This window comes from Chelmon rostratus, chromosome 17 (assembly GCF_017976325.1).
Source record: "Chelmon rostratus isolate fCheRos1 chromosome 17, fCheRos1.pri, whole genome shotgun sequence".
Taxonomy (NCBI): Eukaryota; Metazoa; Chordata; class Actinopteri; order Chaetodontiformes; family Chaetodontidae; genus Chelmon; species Chelmon rostratus.
Window position 1 is genome coordinate 2,876,312 of NC_055674.1, and position 16,464 is coordinate 2,892,775.

At 39.6% G+C, this 16,464-nt stretch overlaps 1 protein-coding gene across 2 annotated transcripts; it reads left to right on the forward strand.

Moving 5' to 3' along the window:
- Nucleotides 1-2,392: 2,392 nt before the first annotated feature.
- On the forward strand, nt 2,393-12,346 carry LOC121621122 (splicing factor U2AF 65 kDa subunit-like). Of its 2 annotated transcripts, none has more exons than XM_041957451.1 (11): nt 2,393-2,441; nt 4,689-4,863; nt 5,207-5,310; nt 6,276-6,427; nt 6,527-6,643; nt 7,094-7,232; nt 7,320-7,399; nt 9,934-10,056; nt 10,146-10,244; nt 11,013-11,255; nt 12,215-12,346. In XM_041957451.1, the coding sequence occupies exons 1-11, from the start codon at nt 2,393-2,395 to the stop codon at nt 12,344-12,346; spliced, it is 1,413 nt and encodes a 470-aa protein (XP_041813385.1). The 2 variants fall into 2 exon arrangements, with proteins under 2 accessions (XP_041813385.1, XP_041813384.1); XM_041957450.1 differs by having other exon boundaries at nt 10,146-10,232.
- Nucleotides 12,347-16,464: the final 4,118 nt, after the last annotated feature.

Genomic DNA, 16,464 nt, shown 5'->3' on the forward strand with positions numbered 1-16,464 from the left:
GAAAAGTAGAAGGACAAGCAGCTCTTCACATGAAAAGACTCAAGGGATGCACTTTAAAACAAACGTTGCTCCAGCTGGGATTTAAATTACAGGAGGACCAGTGAGTTCATAGAAAAACAGCAGCAAAAACCTTTTAAGTGCTCTTAATTTGTCGTCTCTTCATCATAAAGGCTTTGTGAGCAGGTGGTGGAAGAAGCAGTTGAATCCTACACTCAAGTAAACTTAGTAATTCCATAATGTGAAGATATTGTTACTGTGGCAGAATTTTATGGATACGGAGGAATGTTTAATTTGTGCATCGGCCTGGTTAGTTGACCTGAGAGAGCCTCACTGTCCTTCGTACTCATGTGAGCAGACTCTGAGTGTCTGGAGGCAACGATACGATGTCGACCTTGTGATCTTCCCTGATAATAGAAAGGACTTCATATGTGATTAGGCATGACGTCAGACATACTGTATAAAACTGAGTAAATGTTGTGTTATTTTAAGTGTTGGCATGACTGTGTCCATGTCTCACACATGATATACCGAGCTCTTCTGACTCAGACTTGTGTTGTAATAAACTTACACATTCAAGTCAGAAAAACTGAACATGTTTTTATATTTAATCATCAAAGTGAAGACTGAGCCGAACTACAAGTTTTTCCACATCAGTTACGTAATAGAAGTCCTGTATTCAAATTTTATTTTCAGGTAGAAGTACTGAAATACCTTTATCAAAATGTACTTGAAGTATCAAATGTACCTCAAACTTGTACTTAAGTACAGTGCATGAGTAAATTAGCCCGCATAGTTAAGTTTCACCACTGATCAAGTGATTTCTTAGAAATGTGAATCAGTTTTTCTGCCTTCACACAAAAAGACCAGTTGTTACTGAATACACCCAGCGACTGTGCAACTGTTGTGTAGTTAACCGAGCCGAGTGACAAAGCTAATGGTAGCTTGCTAATATGTGACCTGTTTGGAGTGAAGAGTAAAAGAGGAAATATCGAGCACAGTCCACATATTTGAGCCGAAACTGGATAAATGTTGTTTAATGACGTAAAGCTTCAACATTTGAGATTGCACATCACAATAATAACACAAAATACCTCAAATTATCCAGTGTTATCCTAATAACAACAGATTAATAGAATTAGCTAAGAGTAAATTAGGTCAGTTAAGTTAGCATAATGGAGAATCTTATTCATTATAAACTGTATGAATAGTACTTATTCTGCAAAACTCCATGTATATAAAAAAGCAATACTTACATTTACAAAACATGCCCCTTTTTCACCTCTAAAACTGTAATGTTTGGAAGTTATGCTAGCTTGTGATGCTACAGTGACTTCCTGTTTACATGGCTGGTTGATCGTGATTGGACAGTGCTACAGATGCCTCCTAGCAACAGATTTATTCATTACTGAAGTCTTTACCAGCGAAGACTTTTCATAAGTTTCAGTGGCAGCCAGTAGTAACGAATAACTTTGGAAGAACTTGATGTTCAAACTTTTGATGTATTCAAGAATAGCAACCCAATCCTGCTGATTAGCAGATCTGGTGTGTGTGTGTGTGTGTGTGTGTGTGTGTGTGTGTGTGTGTGTGTGTGTGTGTGTGTGTGTGTGTGTGCTTGCGTGCGTGTGAGAGAAGAGTTAAAGGCTCGAAATTTCTGTCAATTAAGGTATATAAATTAGTCAGCGTCACCGGATGTTGGCATCATCATAATAAAAGCAGAAAATCTTAAATATCAATCTTGTTTTTTTTTCTACCAAAAACTCAAAGTCTTTACAAAAAGATGATTTTATCAGTTTAATCTACAAGATCTTCTTAAAAACATTTGTCAAATTTGCTGCTTTTATTTATCACATATGACAGCAATGCGAATGTCTTAAGATTTCAGACTGTCAGATAAAAACCGTGGCTTATGGGAAATTGTGAATTGCATTTATTCCCCCTTTTTTTGATTTCAATAAACTGGAAGTGCTTTACTGATTAATCCAGAAAGATCATGTCAAATTAACTGAAAGGAAATTTAAAATAGTTAGTTGCAGCCATATTTGCATGTTTTCTCTCTATGTGCACTTCAACTCACAACCATTTAAACTGATATTGGATTAATCTAATCAGGCTCTTTCCGTAAATTCTCTCGTTTATCTTCATGGTATTTGTTATCAGTTGTGTAAGTGACACGTTTAGATGTAAAAAGAAAAAAAAACAAGCAAAAATACCGGTACGGGTGAGTATTTTATTTTGAAGGTCGTAACCGGACGTTGAGCGTGTGTTGTGTAGTCTTGACACCGGAGAGGTTTCAGTGGTTTTTGCTGCACTGACACAGCGAGCTGGTTGGTTTATCGTTCCCCTCAGTCTAGACAGACCTGCTTTATTTTCACACAGCGAGATAACCGGTGTAATGTCGGATTTCGAGGAATTTGAGAAACAGCTGAGCGAGAATCGACAAGGTAAGCATGAACGGTTTGTCTGTGCCCCAAATTTGGTCTTCAAGCTAGCATTGCAACGCTTGCATAGTGCGTAATGTTAGCTCTCTACATTATTTTATGAATGAATAACCCGACCTGACAACAACTTCAGCGTGTAGTTTTCCACGCTATGACTCAGCTTATTGCACATTAGCATAATCAATATTTAGCTTCATGATGCCGGTCATCTCATCCTCGTCCTGCCATCATACAGCCGCTGCTAAACCTTCCATACAGGACTGGACGCAGTCTGGGTACCGGTGAGAGGACTCAGTGGATTTACCTGCCAGTCTGCGCGAGACGGCAAGATGCGAAATTACGTTAAAATCTGACACCTTTTAAAATGTTATCTTCTCCTGCAGAGATACATACAGGTAGAAATTAATCAGTTTGGCATTTTCTGAATCATTATGGTGTGCTTTTCAATTCGGCATCCGTTTTTAATTATTAAATAACTAACAAAATGTCAACAAAACAACAATGATCACTGCTCTACTGAATTATAGGCTATATATAATTATTCTCTATAATTAGCAACTAATATAATGAATTATAATAATAATCCTCATCATAACTTTGATTTATGTAGCCTACCTGAAAAAACAAAAAGTTTCACTATAAGTAAAAAACTGAATCCAGTATCTTTCAGCAGCTTTTGAGCTGTTAGTTGGATAAAACCAGACATTTGAAGACCTATGGGGCTAAAAGAAGCTGTGATTGCCATTTTTTTTACCCTTCTCTAACATTTTAGCAACTAAACAATTAGTCTACCAATGGAGAAAGTTATTGTCAGACTGACTGATAATAGAAATAAATAATAAACTCAAGCACAGCGAGGTAGAGTGGTGAAGTTTGATGTAACACAAGAAGGTTCCCAGACGCAAAAAAGACAGAAAGCAAGAAAAAGGAGGTTTAAAGAAAAGAGAAACCTTCCTCTGAAACTTCTCAAACTTGACAGTTAATCAACGTAAAGCGACGAGGTGGATCAGATCTACACAAAACCTCCTATCGATTTGTTAAAAGGTCTGAAGTCGCGTTCGACCTGAGATTACCTTTCTCCAAGAAGAGCCACATTAAACTGTCAGATTTCTATGACGAAGAAGAAATGTGATGCAGTGGTCACTCCACAGCACCGAGGAGACAGGAGGGTATCACAGCATGTAAATAATATAGGACGAAGACTTCTGTGCATTTTAGATAGATAGATAGATAGATAGATAGATAGATAGATAGATAGATAGATAGATAGATAGATAGATAGATAGATACTTTATTAATCTCCAAAGAGAAAAAAATTTACCACTTTTGTGTGATAGTTGTTTTTAGAAAAATGTAATTACCCACAGTAAGTGCCATGGAATATTATCAGTCTGGGTAATTATAGTGGGATTAATTTCAGTAATTGAATAAAAAAAGATACATAAATTAGTAATTAGTTTTTATGTTGTTGTTATTTGTATAATCATCTGAGTTGCCTGTAAAGAGTAATTCAGTAACACTGTGTACAAAGGATATTATTATTTTCATTATTGATCAATTTGCTGATTATTTTCAGTTAAATAATGATTAATTGAGACATCATTCAATCAATAAAATGCCAGAGAAAAGTTAAAAAATACCTGTCGCAACTTCCTTCAGTTTGCTTGTTTAGCCTGACAGATATTCAGGTTACTGCTTGTTATGCGCTTGTTTTATCTTGTCACACATGATAAAAATAATCATTTTTGGGGACTTATCCTGTTTGTGACTTTATCATCCTTAATGTTGACCTCTTGTTAATCCCAGCAGAGTTTTACTCAACTGAAAGCAGGAGGAGGTTTGATCAGCCACGTGGCTGAAAACAGCTGTGTGGGTCGTGGAGCCTTCGTCCATAATAATACACAACATTTTCTAAATCGATCGTATGTTTTAGATGTAAAGTCTAAAATAAATGAAAACAAATTGTAAATACTCAAATAAAATACCTCTGAACTGCACTTGAGTAAAAGTACTTAGTTACTTTTCACCACTGCATGATGCAGAGAAAAGCAGTGAGGAAGTGAGAAGCAGGAATCAGATGACGTTTGGCATTATTGCTTGAAAAATGACTCATTGATTATTAATTAAAAAAATGTTTTTCTGTCGGTCGATTAATCAGCTGATCGTTGCAGCTCTTCTGTTTACAGCGATATTGTTGATTGTATAGTGTATTTCCTGCCAGAAATACAGTAATAATTCCTTGCTGTGCAGAGAGAGAAAGAGAAAGACACAAAAAGAGGAGTCGCAGCGGATCTCCGGGCCGAGGCGACAAACATCGCAGCTGGAGCAAAGACCGAGGGAGCCGCAGCCGAGAGAAGCGAAGCCGCAGCAGAGACCGGAAGAGCCGGGACCGCCGGAGCTCCTCCCGAGACCACAAGAAGCACAGGTCAGTGGGTGAGAGCTGCAGCACCAACCGGCCTGCTGCCGCAGAGCCCAGAGGCAGACCTCAGCTACACCAGGCAGGCTGTTAATGTGAAAATACAGCCAGGATCCTCATCAGCTGACGACTTTTCCACAGCTCACATGAGTAGAAAAAACACCGGGGCTACTCATAACGTTAAACTTGCAGCAGTCACGAGTTTGGTCACTTGCAGCAGAAACAGGCTGAAAACCCCAGTCCAATATTTGCTCTCTTTCAGCTCTGTTTTGGTCTCCACTTACTATGTAAACTGCGTCTGTCATGTTTCTCTCCCGCTTGAACTTCTATTCTGTCATTTCTCTGCATCCAGTCACTCTCCAAGGCGAACCAGGAAGAAAAGGACCTGCAAATATTGGGATGTGCCTCCTCCTGGCTTTGAACACATCACTCCAATGCAATATAAAGCTATGCAAGGTACTCATCGTGTTCTCTCTGCTTGTTGAGTCCGACATCATGAGCGTGCACATGCACATTCAGGTTTTTGAGCTTGCATCCAGACCCGAACAAGTCTGTAGTTCTGCATCCGAAAGGGGTCAAAATTCATACTCTTCACAGAGCCATAACTCTGTCAAATATGAACACACAGACATGATACACATATTTTTAGATTCAGTGTGACTTACACTTCCAGAGGACATAATAATCCCTGACGTTCATCATGTATGGACGTACACAAATCTGCTTAGAAATCATTGAAACAAGGCATTCCTTATAATTACAGAACCTGCCTGAGAATGATCATGTTTTTAATTTATCTGCAGTATCAAAGCAATCCAGTGACAGCTGTCTGCACATCTGTGGGTGCACTGCAAACATGAACTGCTAATAGCTAATTCGGCTCATTTTTAATTTAGTTTTAATTGTGCCAGTTTGCCAAAATGTCAGCAAAAAGCAGGCCTCAAGTAGCAGCCCAGGGCGTCACACACAGACTCTGGCAACATCATGCTTCCTGTTTACATCCCACAAAGCCCCCAAACTCTGGGAAATACATTTTTTAGATTTGGAGCGTGATTTTCCCCCAAATAGAAGACAAAGAATAAAAATATGAGAGCCAGTGCTTTGGCTCAGAATGTCCCGTCGACATGCTTCTTTATATCACTGACGCTCTGCTCCATCCAGTCAGACGCAGATATTTACCCTGTGCTGAAAACCTGTGGACAGTCACTGGGGGGTGGTGGTTTATGACAGATGGTGTTGGGGGGGGCACAGTTGTCTCAGTGTTGTCTGGGGGTAGGGCCACAGTGTCACGATGACTTGAAAACATCTGTATTAGGCCGTTGTTGCAAATCAATGAGCAGGTCCCTGTTAAAACGATGAAGCAGAGGCTGCAGAAGGGAACCGTTCTGTAGGTGAAGTTCCTCATGTGCTCTCTCCTTCAGCGGCCGGGCAGATACCAACAATAGCTCTGCTGGCGACGTCCACCACGACCGGAGTGGCCGCAGCACCAACACAAGTGCCCATAGTTGGCAGTCAGATGACAAGACAAGCCAGACGCCTCTATGTTGGAAATATTCCCTTTGGAGTGACTGAGGTAAAGTGTCCGGTTACTCTTTCCCTCGACTTCCTGTCGACACTGATATGCTCGTGCTGCAGCGTTTCCAGCCACGCTGTTTGTTGTCTTTCTCCTCAGGAGTCCATGGCAGAGTTCTTCAATGCTCAGATGCGGCTCGCAGGCCTTTCACAAGCCCCGAGCAACCCTGTACTCGCTGTGCAGATTAATCAGGATAAAAACTTTGCTTTCCTAGAGGTTTGTGTCTTTGTTTAAAAGAAAAGGCCGACATGTTGGCATTAAAGCTTGGTCACTTTTTGAAGAGTGCTAGATGAGAGGATCAACATCACTCTCACATAGATATGAAGGTATAGCCAGCAGCTGGTTAGCTTAGCTTAGCATAAAGACTGGAAACAGGGGGAAACTACTAGCCTAATTATGTCCACACATAACGAAATCCACTTACCTGCATCTCGAAATTGTTGTTAAACTGTTTTTAACCCGTGATGGTGAAGTTTATGTATTGATCAATTAACAAAACAGATATTACAGAGTGCTTTACAAAGGGAAAGGAAAACACAATATACATGTCGCATGTGCATTTTCTACATACATAAACCCCCTTATTGTCCCTCATTATAAGTTTGCATGGCATCTCTGTGAGGACGCCTCTGCAGCAGAAGCCTCAACGTGATTTTTGTTGTGCAGTTTCGGTCTGTAGATGAGACGACTCAGGCCATGGCCTTCGACGGGATCATTTTCCAGGGTCAGTCGCTGAAGATCAGAAGACCTCACGACTACCGGCCTTTACCTGGTATCTCAGAGCAGCCCGCTTTCCACGTCCCAGGTGTGTCCCTGAGTAATACTGATTCATGACAAGCTCTATTATGTGATATAGAAAACGTTTGATTGCGTGTTGTTCTGGTCTCTGTAGGCGTCGTCTCCACAGTCGTCCCTGATTCCCCCCATAAACTGTTCATAGGAGGCCTGCCAAACTACCTTAACGATGACCAGGTATTTAACTGAAAACAGACTGAACGGGTGCACTCATGTTTCCTCATTTTTCTCTCACTTGCTGAGGTTTTTGTCACACTTTAAACATGCACAAAGTCTGTTTCATGTTTCTTTATGTCATGAAACATCAAAAGTTGCAAGCAGGACGTGACCCCGTAGCATGAGACCTGACAAAAAGTGAACAGTAACACAATACAGGGAGACATAACGTGCAGTATCTGATACCTTAAAGTCTTCACAATGGACAACCTCTACAGATAATTAGCTGTTTTAAATAAGCTCTGATATTAACCATTGATCATATCATGTCATTAATCATTTTTTTGACTTGGTTATCGAAGTAAACTGCTTATACCTTTCTCATGTAAAGCATACTGATTAAAGAAAGGTAAGCAAAGTCCAGTATGTTTACACAACAGGCTGAAAAGCTGACGTGGATATATGTCTGTATTTTGTTTAGGCCTGAATGTTGCTCCATATTCATTTGAGTCAATGTTGTCAAAGAAAAAGTCCACCTTAAGAGATCCTCTGCTAAAAATAATGTTGTTGTTGTTGACGCTCAGCCGTGATACCATTATCTTTATATTGCAATGGACATTTTTCACTGTAGGGACTCTAATGATGGAAGTAATCATTCACTTCAGCCTCAGTTGATTAATTCATATCATGAACTACTTGCCAATCAAAGCTAACCAGTATTTCCTGTTTTCAGCCTCTCAAACATGAGAATTTGTTGCTTTTTACAGTTTATATAATTGATTTTTGAGTATCTTAGGATTTTGTGATTTTCATTTTTAAGTATTGCACTTTTATTGCATTATTTTATAGACCAAATGATCGACAGACTAATCAATACAGAAAATGATGCTTGCAGCTGGAGCTGTCTGATATGTAAGCTGTCGATACAGTAGCTTATTGCAGATGTATTATGCGTATGTCATACATACTGCGTGCTGCAGCGAGCACTGGCCAGTTTATTTTTCAGCTGTCAGGCTCAGTATGAACATCCGTCACATTGAATTAAAAAGATTCACCGTATTTTCCGCACTATAAGGTGCACCTAAAAGTCTATAATTTTCTCAAAAACCGACAGTGCGCCTCCAGAGCCGCGGGTTGCCGACCCCTGATCTAGTGGATGCATAACGCAACCCCAGATACCACAGTACGGTAGTTTCTATACGCCTTATAATGCGGTATGCCCTGTATATGAAAAAAGTTTTAAAATAGGCCATTCATTGAAGGTGCGCCTTATAATCCGGTGCCTTATAGTGCGGAAAATACGGTATATTAAAAAAATATACCTAATGAGTCCAGTAAGCTTGGGCCCATTTTCTGGTTGTAGAAAGGCATTATGGGTAAAACCAGGCAGGTGGAGGGAAAGTATGGTCACAAAAAGCTCCAGATATTCACAGAACGTTGGAAATGAATCATAGCTAAAAGTACAGGTGGACTTTTTCTTTGAGAATATCAACAGTCAGAGTGAAGATTTGTTCATGAACAGGTCCACAGTAGAGCTCCATCTTTGCTCTCAGGTGAGCAGGTGGTGTAAACGTTCTCTGAATCCTAACTGTCTCATTTACTCTTAACCAGCTCACAGATCACATGTAGCCTGATGTATATTATTCACTGACTTCTTTATTTTTAATACTTGCAGTCGCTTCCACTGCGTTGATACTCACAGCTCTTTCATTTTTGTTCCCCCACTTTGTCCCCAGCTAGGGGCCTGTAAGATCGTTAAGTCTGCGCTCATAATTTGTTCAGTAGTACTCATCTACTGCTGCCATGCCAACATGTAACACAAGGCAAGTAAGACATTCTGGTCCTCACACGGATACACTCCTAGCCAGCAGGCTCCCTTACCGGCTGCTTTCTTTCTCCCATCATGCTTTTGGAGCGCGTTTAGGACCGGGGGACTTTGGGTTAAGGCCTGATCATTAACACTTGGGGATGTTGTTGTTGTTGGTGCTGGTGGTGGTTTTTGGGGGGTGTATTCAGCTTTTAATGTAAAGGTAAGAAAGTATAAACATATTGTCCGGCTGTTTTTGCCTGTAGCCGGCAAAACGGAATAGAGGTCAATCTTATTATCTAAATAAGATCCTTTTTTTATTTCACCTGCACCATTTACCGCTCAGCTTGTCGTAAAAATAATTCCTACTCTGAGGTTATTATTACTCTTTCGATATAATTTGCATATGTTTGACTGTCTCAACAATGCTTGTGTCTCGGGAAGTTGTTTTGCTGTAGCCCAGATCCACAACATCAGCATTTACTCTTCACACGTCTGCCATAAACCCTCAAAAGACGTGAAAGTTGTCATGCACTGCTGTCTCTTTCTTTTGAATCAGCGTAGCAAAATGCACAAGTGTACAAACGACTTAATGGAGTTCTGCTCAGCTGTGTTCATTGTTTCCTGTAATCATGTTCTGAAATCGACTGTTGGTGGTTTTAAGGTCATTTAGAGTTCACTCTGTAGGTTACTGCATGTTCACTATGAATCATCTTTCTCATATCTTGTTTTTGACTGTTTTTGGCAGGTAAAGGAACTATTGACGTCATTTGGGCCTCTCAAAGCGTTCAATCTAGTGAAGGACAGTGCCACGTCACTGTCAAAAGGTTACGCCTTTTGTGAATACGTAGACGTCAGCGCCACTGATCAGGTACTGACTGCGTGTAGCTTCTGTGTGTCGAGGTTATCAGCTGTGTCGTCCGATGTGTTACTTTGAGGTCTGTGTGTTTTCCTCGTCAGGCAGTTGCCGGGCTCAATGGGATGCAACTGGGCGACAAAAAGCTGATAGTCCAAAGGGCGAGTGTGGGAGCTAAAAATGCTAATCCTGTGAGTAGGACTGCTTTCACCCTTTCCTAAAGACCACAGTAGATGTCACTAATAACCTCCGTTCTATTCAAGCATTACTAAGTTAGCTAACATAGCAAAATACTGTCTTGAATGGAGCTAACAAACACCTAGCTGCGGCTGATCTGGCTGCTAAATTGGTTGGTTTGGCTAGTAGCAAATTACTTTATAAGCTAACATTACAAAGCAACCAACACCAGATTCGTGCAGCATAGCTAAATTACAGCTAGCTGGCTAACCTTAGCATGCTTGCTCACTAATGTGATTGCTACCAAAATACTATCTGAGTGGATATGTTAGTTAGCTAGCTTACCGAATTACTCCACTATATGTATTACGATAACTGTGTTGACTTGAGCCAACAATAAATTATGCAACGGTACAAAGCAAAGGTGTGTAGCTAATGATTGCTTTCTGCTAGCCAAGAGCAATGCAAGGCAGTGCAAGCTGCCCTGCTAACTGTTCGCTAAGCTAAGCTAGGTGTGGCTGGCTGGCTGTGGCTTGGCTGTGCAGCGTGGGACTGACTTTGGTTGCATCCAAAGCACAGTGGCAGGTGGAGGTGAAAGGTCAACGGTTTCTAGTGTTTATCCACTGCAGGAGTGATGAAGATAAAGAAACATATGGCAGCAGGCTTTATGGGGAATACATTTGATCTGAGACTGAGGCTCTGAATCTGAACTGTGGTCTTATTTATCTGCAGTTATTGTAAAAATGTGAAACTGAGTCTAAGTCGATTGTGTAAGACACTTCCTCCACCTGCAGACCTCCATCATAGAGACCCCAGTGACGCTGCAGGTCCCTGGACTTCAGAGGCTGCAGAACTCTGGCATGCCCACAGAGGTGCTGTGCCTTCTCAACATGGTGATGCCCGAGGAACTGGTGGACGACGAAGACTACGAGGAGATCCTGGAAGACATCCGCGAGGAGTGCTGCAAGTACGGTAGCGTCCGCTCCATCGAGATCCCCCGACCTGTCGATGGTGTGGAAGTCCCCGGCTGCGGAAAGGTATGTTTTTTCAAAATAAAACACCCTGTGCAGACTCCTGATCATATATCAACAACAAACACATTAAAATGGACAAAAAAGCTACCATGTAACTTAGTAGCCTACTTGCAAATGGTAGAAGCGCAAATGACCATGTCAGCCAAATGAGAGCAAGTCAACAAAGTTGGGCAGGAAAAACGCTCGGTGGACTCTCCGGATGACAGTTCAGGCACTTTATCAGGCATCAACATGAACCCTCAAACTCACTGAGGTGTTATTGGGTCACTTTCAAACTGGAAAAACATGGTGGCTCCTGAATAAAATCAGGACTAAAATTAGGCTATGTCTAGTAGTAATCTACTATCAGTCATGGTTCAGGGCATTGTGAGAGAAGGGTTAATGTTCCATTTACCTCTTACTGTCATTTGATCTAAATGCTAGTAATGTGAATGTTTTTTTCCTTTACTAAAATAAACATTTAGTGCAATAAGTTCAGTATGTTTCTCATGCAGTCAGATGTACATTAGCCAAACAAACCAGTTTGTCTTCATCCTTGAAGTCTTTCCTCTTGTTAAATCAAAAAGCACTTCTGCTGCAGTTCTCTCCAACCGCCAAGAACCAGCGGCTGCTTTCTGTCCTCCAGCCTCAGGGGGGCAGTAATGACTCACCACAATGAGGTGAAGAAGATGACGCACTAGAAAACTTACCTGGACGTAAAGTTGGAAAAGTTTTGAAGCGCCATGTTTCGGTTTCACAAGAGAAAATATTTTAAAGATTTAGACCAACTGGCTCGTTTGACAAAAGTTCCCCTGGTCAACTTTCCTGTAATGAAGAGAAGAAGCGTTTAGCTTCCAGAAGCATCCAGGACTGAGACTCTGACTGTTTAATGAACTTTAAACGCGTGTAAAGAAGCTCTGAACTGAGGTCCTTCTCTCATCTTCATCCCACTCAGGGCCCGACTGACTTGTTTTTCATTGCAGATCTTTGTGGAGTACGTTTCTGCCGCAGACTGTCAGAAAGCCATGCAAGCTCTCACCGGCCGTAAGTTTGCCAACAGAGTGGTGGTCACCAAATACTACGATCCAGACATGTATCACAGACACGAGTTTTGAAAGCACAGACACGTCGGACGGGAGCATCTCCTTCCTCCTCCCTGTTTGTAAGCTCGGGCTCAGTCGGTTTCTTTACTCCCTGAATGTTGTGAACGTGTCCTTAGAGACTAGACCTGGAAAAGACTTTTTATTACATCTTCTACTTAACAAACTGGACTGCAGTGTGTGTTTCTTCAGTACCGAATATCTAACTCCCAGCTTTAGCCTAATATTCACACAGAAGACTTATCTCATTCTGATAAAAAATACTGTAGTATTCATTACATTTGTAGTAGAATGAATGTGACATGTATCTTACCTAAACCCTAAACTAATACTGCCTGACAATGCCAGAGTAGCTGTCTATCAAGTATGCACTATACGAGAAAAAACAACAGTCAGATGTTTAGATTTCCCTCCTGAGCACAAACATTGATTCCTCTGTTTTAGATCTAGACTTGAGAAGCCATCATAAGGTTCATTGTGTGGCTATGAGACAAAAAATATGTTTTATTATTTATTTATTTTTCCAAAGTAATATTTTCCTCTATACATCACATGTTAATGTTCCTTAAACATATACGATTCTAGTACCTGGCCTGCTCATGTAGACCAGATGTCAACTTTTTTAGGTCAAAAGTTAAAAGATCCATTTTGTCAGAACGGCCTCAAAGGTCATTTTGTAAATATCGAACACTAATGTGTAGAGATAATATATTAAATTGCCAATGCACACTGGAAGCTACTTGAATTAGAATATTAAATGATTAAAAATGAGCTGTCTCGGATTGAAACATTTTTGTCAAACTTTTGGACTGTTGACTGTTTTTTAAACCCCTCCCCCCGATCAGTGATTGTCCAATGATAGCTTAGCAACCGTGACCGTAGTGAGAGCGAGTCTCGGCATTTAAAGAGTTTTTTCTTTTTATTGCATTTACGAAATCAGAAGATAAGAAGTGTAAAGAGCAGATTAAACTGTTTTTAGGCTCTAATGTAAGCTTCAAATGTTAGCTTGTCTGGCTAACTAGCTTGTTACCTCCAAAGCCGAGGAGCGCATCGATGATGCTAGCTCAAATGTGGGGTTAGCTAGCTAGCTAGCTGTCTACTGTAGTTGAAGCTGATCCTGGCTGCTATTGGGCTAACATTAGCAGCTTTGTTTTTGCTCTTTATTGGATTTGTGGACGTGCACTCGAGTAACCATAGCCAATGAGATTTGTTTGCCAAATATGTCGGTTAGCCTTCATCTTTAAAATGAAAACATGTCTGAAAAGTTTAAGAAGCATTTAAATCAAGCCGCCAAACAGTGTTCTGGTTTTACATGTTTCCTTATCATACAGACAAACTAACTTTCTCTAAACTGCTATACAACAGCATCAGCGCTGCGTCTTTATGTCCATGTCTTCTACATGGATCAACATGGAGGGTGCTAACTCTTTAGCCTGGAAGCTGCTATCTTTAGCCTCAGTCTTTTAGCACAATACAGCATCACGCATGTTGTTAGCCATTAAGTGCTTTCTGAAAACCCTTTTACAAGACAGACACTTTAAAACGGGCAGGAACCATTAAAAAAGTCTGCTGGAGGCAGAAATGAGAAGGACCAGGAATCAATTTCAATGGTTAAATCTGCGTTAACCGACATAGCAACAGTAACTAAGGGGGCGGGGCTTAATCAACCAGCAATAATCTGCAATTTGTCGCCACAATCAGAACAACAAAATCAAATCCGTCTTCATGGTCTCGTTAAAAAATGAAGCAGATATGCTCATGTTAAGAAATGCAGCTTTACGTTTTGTAGATAGAACATTGAGTGATTTTTTTTCCCCTTTGTGTGATGTTTTGCATCCATTGAAGAAAAGTGTATTAAGCTAAAAGCATTAATTTATTATGAAATGACTTTTATCTGCTTGAAAAGTGCAGGCACAAACAGTACCCAACCAATTTTTTCTGACACTGGAATTTGAGAAATATGCATTAGGACCTCACCTGGTTTGCACAGCTAACAATCTGTTCTGTTTCAAAGTAAATGAAATCATATTTTAGCATAATAAACAAAGCATATCAAATGATAATAAATAGACACTGTATTTTATACATTTTTGGATGGCCAAATATTTAAGAAGACATTTTTAGTTTGTACAATCCCTGCCACTGCCATCGCCTTGAATAAATGCTTGCATCTGTCAGCCTTCATGTGTGGGATTCATTTTTTAATCTGTGACATAAAGTCATTGGATCAGATATTAGTCATGAAAAAGATATTTAAAGGTTTTCAGCAGAAGCCTCAGTTTCGTTGTGTTTCTGTCTACACAGGTTTAAGTGACTGTTGATGTGTTCAGACACCTGAGAATACACTGCCCTCCAGTGATCATAATTGGAAACTGCGCCACTACATTAAATCTGTGGATGACATAGTTAACAGCATGATCACTAAAATCAATATGTGCAAGATGTTCTGTATCGTATCATTAATGTGATGTGATAAATAAGAACAGTAACAGTTCTGGTAATAATCATGCATTTGTAATACTAAAATCTGTTTCAATAAGAGATCAAGCTGTTCATCAACACAACTGTCAAGGTAGAAATGAGACTATCCCTTCACTTCCTGTTAATGCTTTCAAAATAAATGTAAAGACAAACAACTACAAATGTTCATTTCAAACTTCTCCAAAGATCCTGTCGAACAAAACCTTATTGATATTTATTTCTCTTTCTGTGGACGTGCTGGTGAAATAATTTTAGATTTGTTTGGGAACTGTCTGTGTACTGTTTTTTCACATAGGGCCTACGCAGCAATGAATTTTATGACAAATGTTTCTATAGATACATACATAACAAATAAAAATTGTGCATAAATTATTATCTTTAATATTATTATATCATATTAAATGCAGCAATACACCAAACGCAGCACTCTACCAACCTCAAAGCTGTAAATACTCTTAACATATGTACGTTGTACAAGATAAGTGTTTTTACTGCTGAATCTTGTGTGCTTTTGTCATGTATTTTCTTTTTATGTTTCTTATGTTTGATTTACCTTTGAACCCTTGGTATAGTTCTGCTATTACTGTTTGTAATTGCACAGTTTTGCATTAAAAGGGAAAAAATAAATCACTGATAAAGCGTAGCGTGAGCTGGCCAATTGGAAAAACGACTAATGGGGAAAATGTATTGTTTGGATTCACTGAGTAGGACAGGAAATCAGTTTTAGTTCATACATTTATCTTTATTTTGCAGCTACTATCAAACACTCACTTTGCTTGAGACAGTGCTGCACTGTTGGTTTAACACTGTGAGTACTGTACGTATACAGCTATAGTTTCTATTTTTGTATTATTTTTTATTCTTCTTTTCATTTTATGCACTTCTTTATTATTATTATTTTTTTACTCTACATCTGTATTTATTGGAATCCTTGTGCTGCTGCAACACCTGAATTTCAGTCTCAGTAAGCCTGTAACAAACATCCACTAACCTACAAATTACAAATTACGCATTTACAGTTTAAAATACACAGTGATCTTTAACATGAACATATCTATGAATCTTGCATGCTGTGTATACTGTGTGCAGACATATATACATGCATTCTGTATACTGTACATACCTGCTCACTTCATGTGGGCTGTAGAAAGTAATTGAGTACGTTATCCATTCAGTTTATTCCTTTGTACTATTTGTATTTGTTTCCAGTCTTACTTTATCTATACTCAGCTGTGTCGTTCTTGGCTTTTGCTGTCTATTTCTGTCTTCCTGTAAATTCTGTGTAAGCACATTAAGAGCAACTAAAAAGCAGAGACAAATTCTTTGTTTGTTTACACACACTTGCCAATAAAGTTGATTCAGATTCAGATTTTCCCCACTGGGATCAATAAAGACTTATCTTATTTTCTTTTTTCCTATTGGTCCCCCTGACGTGTTTGTACATATATATATATATGTTTTATTGTTTGTTATTTGCTGCAACATCCTTGTTATATATTCAACTTTATTTAAAAATAAATAAATAACCATGTTGATAGTTTTATTTTGTAGGTTGTGACCGGATGCGGAACGTCAGATGACATGTCCATGACGACAGCAGTCAACAGAGCTCGAGCTGTGTTTGACAGATGTTCGTCCAGGATAAACCGCTT

What these genes read in the sequence shown, in the direction of transcription:
- LOC121621122 (XM_041957451.1), top strand. Translation starts at nt 2,393, where the DNA reads ATGTCGGATTTCGAGGAATTTGAGAAACAGCTGAGCGAGAATCGACAA. An exon ending in GCTGAGCGAGAATCGACAAG is followed by an intron (nt 2,442 to 4,688) that starts GTAAGCATGAAC and finishes CTTGCTGTGCAG; the next exon opens with AGAGAGAAAGAGAAAGACAC. An exon ending in CTAATCCTGTGAGTAGGACT is followed by an intron (nt 10,245 to 11,012) that starts GCTTTCACCCTT and finishes CTCCACCTGCAG; the next exon opens with ACCTCCATCATAGAGACCCC.